Source organism: Hemicordylus capensis, chromosome 3 (genome assembly GCF_027244095.1).
Source record: "Hemicordylus capensis ecotype Gifberg chromosome 3, rHemCap1.1.pri, whole genome shotgun sequence".
In the NCBI taxonomy this organism is placed as follows: Eukaryota; Metazoa; Chordata; class Lepidosauria; order Squamata; family Cordylidae; genus Hemicordylus; species Hemicordylus capensis.
Window position 1 is genome coordinate 331745638 of NC_069659.1, and position 12119 is coordinate 331757756.

Genomic DNA, 12119 nt, shown 5'->3' on the forward strand with positions numbered 1-12119 from the left:
TTTTGGACGCTCAGGGCATATACTGGGGCTGGGGTGTGAGACACCCAAAGAAACTGCATGGAAATTTATAGATCTTGTCAGGGCTGATTTTGAAGAAGGAATCATCCTCAGGATATGTTTTTAAATGTCAGTGCCTTATTACATAGGAGAGGAGAGCTGGTCTTGTGGTAGCAAGCATGACTTGTCCCCATAGCTAAGCAGGGTCTGCTCTGGTTGCATATGAATGGAAGACTTGATGTGTGAGCACTGTAAGATATTCCCCTCAGGGGATGGAGCCACTCTGGGAAGAGCAGAAGGTTTCAACTTCCCTCCCTGGCTTCTCCAAGATAGGGCTGAGAGAGATTCCTGCTTGCAACCTTGGAGAAGCCACTGCCAGTCTGTGAAGACAATACTGAGCTAGATAGACCAATGGTCTGACTCAGTATATGGCAGTTTCCTATGTACATAGGGACATAGGCACATGGGAAGATGCCTTATACTGAGTCATACTATTGGTCCATCTAGCTCAGTTTTGTCTGCACTGACTGCCAATGGCATCTCCAAGATTTCAAGCAGGAGTCTGTCCCATCCCTACTAGAAGATACCAAGGACTGAAACTAGGACCTTCTACATGCAGAGCAGATGGCCCCATCCCCTATTCTAGAATAGTGGGGGGTGGGGGTGGGGGGGGTAAAGGGAAAGCACAAATGCAGTCCCCCACTACTATAAATTATGCAGTTGAGTTTCCTGCATTTGGGGAAATTGCAGAGGTCAGCACACCTGGAGTGCAATGGATGAGCCTCACCCTAGGAAAACCACCTTCATGATCATGGTGTCTCCCCTGCCAGGTAATTATGGACAATTAAGAAGACTGTATCCCAAGTAATTGCCCACAGTATTCAGTGTTTGCATGCCAGTGATCTATGGTTTTGTCAGTAGCATTGTCACGTTGGAATTGGGACTTACTTGGGAATCAAGTAGCTCCAGCTCTCTCGAGAAAGTCAGCTAAGCCATATGGTATAGGCAAAGCACCTTCATGTTATTTACTTACTTACTGCATTTACAAGCCAAATTTCTGCCAAAGCATGTAGATTGGCATATTAAATAATGGCTTACAGTCTAAGAAACTTAAAGGGGGAGAAGCCACAGGGAGGAAAGTTGAAAATAGACATTTTTAGGTACCAACTCTTTCAAAATGTGACAAAGTTCAGCTGAAAGGGTCACTGCAAGTGAGGGAAGGAGGTGAATTGTAGTTGGACCCAGCCAAGCCAATGGAGGGAGCCCCACAATCTCCCCTCTCCCTCAGATGCAGCCAGGTGAGCATCCCATTCTGGAAGTGAATTAGCCAAATGGCTGGTGTTCTCAGCTGAGCCAATGCATTTACCAGAACTGGCTGAAGACATCTTGAAACCTCAAGAACGGTTCTTCACAGCATGACCCACCATGGTGGTTGCAACCCATCAACCATGAATCATGGATTGGCTTGTTAAGTGCTTGGCAATTCCAGCCCCCTCTTTTGGGGGCCTCGACTTGCAGTGAAATTGGGAGATTTATGGAACCTCTGGTAGACAACTATACATTCCTGGTGTGCTGCATTCAAGTTTAGCAGGTCCCCAGGTATGCAAATTGTGGAATCCAAGGGAAAGAGTTGTGGTATGCAAGGACAAGGCAGTGGAGTGGAATCAGGAATGAAATAGATATTCTGTTCAGAGAGGCATGCTCAGACTGCTCTTGTTGCTGGCTGGGTTTTTTGTGGGTTTTTTTTTTTTTTTTTTAAGCTTGCCTCTACTCCAGAACTGGAATACAAGTAACTAAACCCCCATTCAAAAACTGGCCTGGATCAAGGAATTGATTAACCAAAAACACCACACAAGCCCGCTAGACAATTCTGCATCCTGTTGGTCAGAGCAATGGACTCAAAGTCCCTTGCAGTATTGCCAAAGGCAATGGGCTTGTTCTCAGATCTGTTAGCAATTTTGCTGACCCTCTAAAAATTCTAGAACCCCAAATGTAGGTTTCTTGTGCAGGAAGGTTGGCTCTGCTCCTAACATACATTTACAAATATCTGAATGAGTTTATTCATCAATATACTGCACTGATTTTATTTTTAGCATGGGACTGGAGGAGATTCAGGAATAGAGGAAAGGATCAAGTCCTCTTCTTTTGCATGTTAAAAAGCAGGCAGATTTATTCTTGTTTCATCAAAATTGTCATCAGATTGACCCAAGGGCAGAAATTAAGATTGTAGTCAGTATTTTTAACTTCCACTTTCTTTTATATACAGCAATCTTTTCATCCAAGTTTTTTAATCTCTCTCAGTGCTGCAATCATCTTTATCTTGGATACTGCTAACAGTCGTGGTGAAATCTCTTGATTAATCTCTTTCAATACAGTTGTCTGGCTAACATTCTCACTTGCCCATATTTTGTAAGCTGCGTTGTCTTCTGAAATAATCTTCTTGACTCTGAAGTCTGACAGTGCAATTGTTTGAGCATTAATAATAATCTCTTTGAGAAATGCCTTTAATGATAACATAATATCTCCATAATGGCCCATTGCTCTTTGATATTTATATCTCAAGTGAAATCTTGTGGAAGTATATCCCTTACAGCCTTTTCTGTCTGAACTAATCCCTCTCTGTTTAGATTCTCTTTGGAGTCTGAGTGTTTTCTCCATTATTTGTGATCTGCCTCATTTTGGAGAGGCATGTCTGTAGCTCGTGAAAAGGCAAGGCAGATCACAACTAATGGATTATTCCAAGTAATGCTGGAAGGCAAGGCAGAGGCAAAGCTATAATATGCCTTGGAATCCACCCAAGAATTCATTATAAATTGGAGATGGAGAAAGCATGGACAATCTCCTCCACTCTCCTAGCATTCAGCCATGCTTCATGAGCTTCCACTTGATGTAGTCAGAGCAATATTTTTGGGTTGCAATAGGAGCTCCAGTGATAAAGCCACCTTACCCAGCATCATTTTGCTGCCCATAGGCAAAAAGGCTTTTGCTACCTTTTTACTTTAAACAAAAAAGCGTTGCCTTTTTAAAAAAATAAGGTAGAGGGGGGGACTTTCTCCTCACCCACTCCACCCTTGCTGCAGCCACCGCTGCTCACAGAGAGGGGTGGCAAAATTTGAGGAGGGGCAAAATTTGCTGCTCCTCAAATTGTGCCACCCTAGGCGAATGCCTACTCTGCCTCTCCATTAATCCAGCACTGCCCAGAATGACAGAATTCATATCAAAAGAACCTCCTCCCCATACTCCATCCCACAAGTGCTGTCTGAGAGTGCTTGTAATGTCTAATTGGATCTTTTCTCTTTATGAAAACAAATGAAAGGAATTGCTGAAATCTGCCCAGAGCCATATACGTTGAAATAAAGCCACACATACCCCATTCTTTTTACTAGTACGCAGACTCACTCCATTCCATTGGTGTTAGGAGTAAACCTGCTGCCCTGTTCCAGCATGGTAGATCCATGCATAGAAACAGGATTCCTTACTTGGTTAGGAATCACATATGCAGGTCATACACAGTGATCTGTAGCCACACTGTACTATATGTAAGGCGATGCACAACCCCATCTGTCTTGCAATTTGGAAGGGAATGCATCTCCCTTTGTGCTGACTCAGGTGTGCAGCACATTGTTCACCATCATTCTCTATGGATTGGGGCCTGGATCCAGTGTTTCTGGACTGGGACACAGACACACACACACACACAAACACACACACACAATCTACAAATGCAACTCTGCACTGTGAGTGGAGTTTTATTTTCATGTCAGTATAAATTACAGAAATTAAAGCTGTCTGGTATTTTATGACACATTTTTGCATATGAAGATGTATAACTGTCACCATAAAGAACAATTATGTAGTCCATCATGTTAGGCACTTTGCCACTATACAAACTTTGTAATTCCTCTGCAAAACAGGCAAAAACATCTGATTTTTGTCATACTGATTGCCCTATTATAATTGATCTTTTTAAAAAACAACAACAACATTTACCTGCTATTTTACAAAATTACTCTCTTTCCAGTGAAATAAACATCCTTCCTCAGTTTTGTCTTGACTTAGTGATCAAGCCTTCCAGAATTGCCAGATATAACAAAATAAGTAGAGTTTTTATAAAGCAAAGCAGCACCTTATTGCAATTATTATCCACAGTAAAGTCATATCAGGTCCTTCTATTGTCTAGCACTAACATCTCTGAACAAAAAAGTTGATAAATTAATGCACTTATTAGATATGGAGAGGTCTTCATGTAGCATAATTTCCCACAGATGGTTAAGTGGCTGTTGTCCATTTGACTTGACTTAATTTATAGATGAGGTAATCTTTGCTGGTGAGATCAACTTCTAGAATCTAAACAAAGAGGATTAAAAGTGTGAAAGGGTTACTCATTCCTGTTTAGGGAGAATTCATTTTTTTTTTAAATGCATGGTGTGTGAAAGTAAAGCCAATCTCTGTCAAGAATGTGTTACTCTGGAACACTATTATGAAATGCCACCCACTGCAACTTGATAGGAATATATCAGGAATAAAATTTAACAGATTAGTAAAATATGTATGTGCTCTATGTCTAGTGAGTTATCTGCAAAACAAGACACACCAGATCATATGCCTGCTGGAAGCCAAATGCTCTGAAGTGAAGTTCTGCCTCCTATTTTTAGAGTCTGAAGTCCTGAATCCACTTCAAACCCCAACAGTCATGGGGGCTATTCTTACGATCAGAAAAATCGGGCTAGGAAAATCCTAGCCCGATTTTTGTGATAATCAGAACCACCAGGCTCGCAGCATCTTCCTATATCACTGCTGCTCAATATAGGTGTTTCCCATAGTCATATGAAGCATTAATGTTATCATACCCCAGTCTTCTTACGCCAAATCTGCAAACTGTTTTGGGGGAAATAGTTTGGAATGTGCTCCATGGCCATATTTCCTGGGTTAAGAATGATCATTTGAACCAACCATGCTTTTTAAAATTTGAGTCTCAGCATAAGCAGACACCTTATACTGAGCAGTAGTGGCCAGTAAGGTCTGCTCAGAGGCGGCGGGCGGGCAGAGGGTCGTGGGATATAACTTTTTTTTAAAGCCAAACTTTCCCGCTGGCAGCACCTGACAATTCTTAGGGAACCAGCGGTGGTCAAGCCAGCATCCCTCAGGGAAAGTGTCCTACCCCTGATGCTCAGCTGGCCTCTGTACATGTGCAGCAGCAATTGGAGTGGTCAGTACAGCAACAATTTCCTGTAGTGACTACTCAGCCGGTCACATCACATATGTGGAGGCCAGCTGAGTAGTAGAGGTGGGGCACCTTCCCAGCAGGATGCTGGGTCAGTTGCTGGTTACCTAAATCCAGCGTTTTAAAGGTAATATCCCACTACCCTCACCTGGCCAGAGCTGGCCTCACTGGCCTCCACTGATACTGAGTCAAGTCACTGTTCTATCTAGCCGCCCAGCACTCTCTACTCTGAGAGCTGCTCTCCAGGTTCTCAGACATGTCCCTTAGCAATCCTGCTCCTTGGGTTATCTTTAATTGGAAACTTCTAAATACAGAGTTATGCACTCTTCCATTTAGCTATGAGCCCTTCTCTCAAGGACTGTGTAGAATCTCTCTGGGGGGGGGGAATCACTAGTCCTATTAAAAAATCTTCACACTTCCCTCTAAATTTCTTGTATGTTTCCCTTGACCAAGAACTTCCAAGTTTGATTTGACATTTCCTTTTAGGCAAAATTAAAACTCCATTCCAAGGTACCCCTGCTAACTTGGCAAAGAGGCACCTTTTAACGTGGTGATTATCTTTATTTAGCTGGGGGAGAGTAACTGGCCCTATCCACCCCAGCACAGTACCTCCAGTGACAGTTGCTCGTGTCTATATTGTGTTTCTTTTTAGATTGTGAGCCCTTTGGGGACAGGGATCCATCTTATTTATTTATTATTTCTCTCTATGTTTCCCTGAGCCATTTTTGCAAGGGTGGTATAGAAATTGAATAAACAAACAAACAAACAAACAATGATCAATTTTGCCCACTGCATGGAGGGAGCTTCTTCACCAGTTGAAGTGAGAAGCACATTTCACTCATAGGGCAGCTTTACACGTAATGCAGCAAGAAAGTATGAGGGAACCACCAGTTTCCAGCAAGTGCATATTCCCGGAGCAAGTAAGAACTTGCTGGTCTTGTGGTAGCAAGCATGACTTGTCCCCTTAGCTAAGCAGGGTCCATCCTGGTTGCATATGAATGGGAGACTAGAAGTGTGAGCACTGTCAGATATTCCTCTCAGGGGATGGAGCCACTCTGGGAACAGGAGAAGGTTTCAAGTTCCCTCCCTGGCTTCTCCAAGATAGGGCTGAGAGAAACTCTTGCCTGCAACCCTGGAGGAGCCGCTGCCAGTCTGTGAAGACAATACTGAGCTAGATAGACCAATGGTCTGACTCAGTATATAGCACCTCCCTATGTTCCTAATATCCGCCTCATTCCATGTCATCCAAACCTGGAAATGTTGGGTTGCCAGCGTTACGTCCCTTCTTCCACCTGACATTTGTAACCTAGATTTGGAGTTCGGCAGTGGAAGTTGGGTGGCGGAGGGAAGTTAAAACTGGCAGTCTGTCACTTCCAAACTTGGATGACACAGAAAGTGGTAGAACTACCAGCTTGTGGCAGTAGGAAGGCTCGCCAGGGATTGGCACCTCTCCTGTTTACTTGCCACTGTTATGCATGAAGCTACTCATAGTAAAATTTGACTGTATCAATGCCTTCTGCAGGTCAGAGGTAGGGACGTGCAGACCAATCCTGAGAAACAGCATTGATCTCCGGATCTATCTCAAAGTTTTGCTAATTGAGCTCAGGTGAGATATGTCTGAAATACATTTTAAATAAGCATTAGTGTGCAAAATAGCTGCAGCAAAGATAAGGCCTGACTTCTAAGTGTACGTCATAGCTAAATTGGGAAATCATAGTTGGGCTCAAAAGCTGCATAGATCTTTTTGCTCTAAGGAAACTGCCACTGAAAAATAGCAGCTTTGTTAGTGAGCCATTAGTTTGGGCCGTTCACATGCTCTGTGAGTGGGGTGAGGAGGGAAATCGGTATTGCACCAACCTTCCCCCCAGATGATCCTGTTTCTTGTTTTGGCCATGACCGGCACTGCCAGGAGCCGCATAGCCATCTGGAAGCCAGGGAAACACAGCCCAGCCTCCAGAAATCCTCCAACGCACCACAGGAAGAGTGTGGTGCATTGGGGGATTTCTCTGCAAGCTGGGGAAACATACAACCAGGTACCGGGATATAACAGTGCGCTCATGCCCTTTTACATTGGTAATAGCCTGGGGCAAAAACTGGGCCTACCTGTTCAAGCCCAGGATCAGGCTTGATCCTGGTGCTCCACATGAGCAGCCCTACCCGGAAAGGGCTGTGCAAGCCTGATTGTATTTTAAAAGCTTGGCAACAGAGCATAAGAAAAGAGGATGCAAGGCAACTCAAACCAACTCACCCTGTTTGAGTTGGGAAGAATTCCACTGTGTATTATAAGGCAAAGTTATGCAAGAGTGACGGCAGAAATGGGACAAGGATAACAAGGAAAGGATAGTCATCCAAAAGTTCAAAGGTAGGCAGATGATCAAAGTTTACACACAAGAAAAGAAATGATTCTATTCAAGTTGAAGATAGGACACTGTAACCCAAATAAATGTTTAGCTTTAATTAAAACTCCAGGAAACAGACTTTTGTGTGCCAGGGAAAGTTGTGAAAGTCAGAACTCCCCTCCCTTTCGGCTTCAAATGTGAGGTGCGGAGAGAGAGAGAGAGAGAGAGAGAGAGAGAGATTTAGCTATCACTATAGTATGGAATATCTCAATTTCATTTCAAAATGTCTCTTGTTATATAAAAAAAAGGAGAGGGCAGGTAAGATAAGATACCTTTTAAATTACTGCATGGAGATGTGGTGTGAAAATATTTTAGATTTCTAAAGCTGGTGGGGGAAAGCTGGAGAAAGCTGAAACCTTGAAAGCATTTTCTCCAAACTGATAGTAATAGCAGGTCAGTAGAAGAAGGCATAAGGCTGGCAGGGAAAATGAGAAAAAGGGGTTGCTGGGAGAGATTAACTCAATGTGAGATGCATTTTATTTGAGGAAGGAAGCAAGAGCTGCTACAAGAAGTAAGTCGGTGACTTACAGAAGTGGCTAATGGCAATACATGTTTCCTGTGAGATTCATTGAACAGCAATTAGTTCACTAATACCAGGATATGTAGAATATAAAAGGAAATCAAGCAAAAAGTACAACTCAAAAGAAATAAAAGGAAATATAAATGTAATATTTCCATCAATTCCTTGCCAGGAGAACTGTTCAGAAGACATGATAGGCCACTTATGACATGATATGTTATGCTAGGCTACTTTTTTTTGAATATGTTAACCGTCTTTAACACTGGGAATTTGTTAGAGTGGTATTTTTGCTGCAGTGGGAGATGAGATTCTCTCTTTGCCATAGCAGAAGTGATGGAAAGACCATGATTACAGCAGCAGAGACTGAAGAAGTGAGAGATGACAGGTAGTTAGGGCATCACATGGGATGCCAAGCACCCAATAGTACCCTAGTGATGCGCCCTTTGATTCTTATGTCCAAGCTGAGGAGCTCCGGAATTCAATGTTCTGTGAATCTGGGAATGTATGCATACCATATGTACATAACACACCCTTGCATGCTTCGATCCATGATAGTTCCCAGCTGTCTCCACAGTTGATCGTGGAAGCAGCACAGAAGGCTATGACATCTTCACAAACAACATCCTGGGTTTTGGTCTGAGAACATCTTTTCCTCCGAGTTGTGGAAGAATCCCGCCCCCATAACAATGCACATGCATCCCGTTGTGTGCTACAGTGTTGAACTGGGAGTGGGGGACAACTGATGGGTTCTGAGTATGTGGCTCCTTGAAAGGGGCAGGGAGGGGCAGGGGCAGAAAAGGATTAGTCACTTTAATTGTGGATAGGTTGTCAATAGGTCTCCAGCTCATATGCACATTCACTAACTGTATGCACATTGCCTTGCAGAAAAATACACATGCTGGCTGACATCCAGAATAACCCTCTACTGACATACCAGTTTTTTTCTGTTGCGTGTGTGTGATTCTGAGATATCTTCCCTTTTCTCTTCTGTGCTGCTTATGCCTCCCAAAACTATGTCCCTGAGAGTTGAGGAACCCTTCCAGAGATAGCTTAAGGAGGCATAAGTGGCTGAAGAGGAAAGGGGAGATTGCTGAAAATTGCCCTCCTCACCTCACACACTGGAAAACCTGATGTGTCAGCACAGTCTGGATGTTGTTCACTCTTTCTTAAGCACAGTCATGTGGCTTGTGTCTAATACTGGCATAACTTCTAGCTTGGATTTATATTTGAAAGTCTGCTCTATGACACTGCATGCCATGTGCTCCAATACTGAGTAACACAAAAAGAGTCTTACCAGATAAAAGGAACATGATCACTATATTGGTTCTTGAATAACAGAAATGTAAGTGACTTTAAAAAGAATTGTTTCCACCAGTAATTCAAAATTTTGACCTACCTGGCTTGAAGCATTATAGACAGGAGTAATTTGATCCACAATCCCATTATAAGTAACAGCAACACTTGTAACTGGGGCTGCAAGGCCCCAGATATGAAGATAGCCAATTCTCAAATTAATTGAGTCAGTTAAATAATTGTTGTTGACCACAGTAACATCCAAGGTATTCTGAGAAACAGAGAGAGAGAATATACTTCTTTAATAAAAATGCAGTCCTATATACTTCAGGCAGATCACAGAATTGGGATGTTCTAACTTCTAGTCCAACTGTTTCTGCACATGTGCACATTAGCCTCAAGTGTACACATGTATGTTCATAATGACTTAATATCCTCAAGTGATGACATTCATGTGTGAAACAGATCAAGCAGTAAGACAGATCTTTCTGTACCTCAAAACACTTCATCCAATCAAGTGACCAATGTGCCCAGCTAAATTTTTGACTTTGATAGACCCTTCCATGTTTCCTAACAAGCTGCTTCTGAAACTCCTTTCATTTCAAAAGAGGTTTGACATGGTCTGTTTTAAAAGAAACACATACATCCCAAATTCCCTTGGGTTTGCAGAACTAGCCTGAGGTTCTTTGGATCCACTTTCCAATGGACAGATACACTGCTGATTGATCCGTATGCATATTTGAATCACACAGAAACTCTAACTAAAATGTTTGTAAACTGACACAGGTAAATACATACTTGAGCAACTTGAAAGGTTGCAAAATAGTAGTTGCCATTTTCATATGTATCTGCAAAAAGGGGAAAAATTGTATTTTACTTCTTCAGAGTATACGTTATATACTTATGTGAGCCTGGCTTTTGGAACTGCTCACTCAGCTACCCACCCTGTTCCAAGGAAGTGCCTAGAGAGGGGCCATAGCAAAAGTTGACTCCTCCCTATAATAGTTTCTGGAGCTGAAAGGTGAGTATATGAGTTGTTCCCACCTTGGCCTCAAAGCCATTGGAGGAACCTATTAAGGGGATGAGCAAGATGACATCAGAGCCAGTGTGTGTCACAGGCAGATTTGGATGATACTTTAAAGCAATATTTAAACTGTGTCTTTAGAGGAGATGTGAGTGGTCAGCGCAACCTTCATGACTATCCAAAAATGGAATAGTGAGCAGATGCTCCTCCTCTTACAAAGGCCAGAGTCTATCTTCTGATCAGGCCCCAAATGAGTTTGTTCCTTCTTCCCTTTGGCCACTAAAGCTATCATGTGCATTTTTATGGGTGGGGGGAATGGAGAAATTTGTCTAGAAGAAAATGCATTCGACAAGGTCAATTCCACCCCTGGAAACTACTGAACTGCAAAAAGGGCAGAAGTCAAGAAAGAAAAAAGTGTGGCACATATCAGTCCTACAATGGCCTGGTATGGGCATAATGATCCCATGGTGTGTCCTTGATCTCTTGACCTTGTTTAAGAGATCAGGAACATGTCATCTGCGTAGGCCAATGTGAATTGCCATCCTTTAATCCCCTTGCTGGTTCTTAGTCTTTCTTTCTATGTCCCAGGATCATAGTGGCATGACATTTCTCCAAAAGGTTTTATTTGAGTTCTGGTATTTGCACATGGACTGCAAAGTAGATGGACAGGCAAAATTAGAATGCTTTGAGTGCTGGATTTGGGCTTGGGAGTCCTTGGTTCTAGTCCCTGCTCAGCTATGAAGCTGACTAGGTGAACTTGGGCCAGTCTCTGGGCACATTCAAATGGCCACTGGCTAATAAGTAGGAAGGAAGTGCTGGTTCCTGCTGAGTGCACATTTCTGGTGCGAGCTAGTACTTCTGCTCATTTCTGTATTGTGCAAATCTGGAAATGTTGGGTGGACAATGTTGGGGCCCCTCCACTATTGGATATTTGTCCAGCATTTGTAACCAATATTTGAAGTAGAGTAGAGGATGTCAGATGCTGGAGTGGACCTAACATTGTCAATTTGACACTTCTGGGTTCATAAAACATAAAAATAAGTAGAAGTATTGACTCATGCTGAGATTGCTCACTCACTGGGAACTGGTGCTTCCCTCCGTCCTATTTATTTGCCAGCAGTCATCTGTACCTGCCCTCTGTTGCAAAGTCTTAGTATATATCCCATGAGAATAAAATAGGATAACACCACCCTATCCTTCATAGGGGAAGGATGAGATACAAATAAAATAATTAACACAGGAAAGAAGGGATCTGATACCAAGACACCTACCAATACTAACACCATCATCCCAGAAAAGTTGACCTTGGGCAACCCCGTTATCATCCAAAGCAACTGTGAGTCCCATCGGATTCAGACGGCTGAAAGAAAAAATATATTGTTTTAAAAAGCACCTTTTCGGGAAAGCCTATCAACTTCAGTGCATTTTTCCTATTATCAAAAGAAAAAGAAAATATCAGCATGTTAAAGACCTTTTGTCCAAGACACTTGAAATCTGATTTCAGCCTTAGGTCAGAACTTTACTGATGCAAACAATTGTTTAACAGAGTTGTAGAGACCCTCACTGCAAGGATGATTCACACACTGATCACAAGGACCAGGTTCACCTCTTTGAGACCCACATCCTAATGATTGGATTTATGGAGAGGGGGGAAGCAGAAGG

General features: G+C 42.7%; 1 protein-coding gene and 1 non-coding gene across 2 annotated transcripts in view; both read right to left on the bottom strand.

Annotated features, from left to right (window-relative positions):
• Positions 1 to 671: 671 nt before the first annotated feature.
• LOC128352620 (U1 spliceosomal RNA) lies at positions 672 to 835 on the bottom strand. The gene has a single exon (XR_008320539.1). It is a non-coding gene; the product is annotated as a U1 spliceosomal RNA (small nuclear RNA).
• A 2895-nt stretch (positions 836 to 3730) lies between these two features.
• Positions 3731 to 12119, bottom strand: part of SI (sucrase-isomaltase) — a 220785-nt gene continuing 212396 nt past the window's right edge. The window contains exons 113-116 of the mRNA XM_053309014.1: positions 11729 to 11817; positions 10232 to 10281; positions 9537 to 9704; positions 3731 to 4344 (exon numbers count right to left, since the gene is read on the bottom strand). Coding sequence (XP_053164989.1) covers positions 4267 to 4344; positions 9537 to 9704; positions 10232 to 10281; positions 11729 to 11817 — 385 coding nt within the window. The 3' untranslated portion in view covers positions 3731 to 4266. The remainder of the gene's footprint in view (positions 4345 to 9536; positions 9705 to 10231; positions 10282 to 11728; positions 11818 to 12119) is intronic.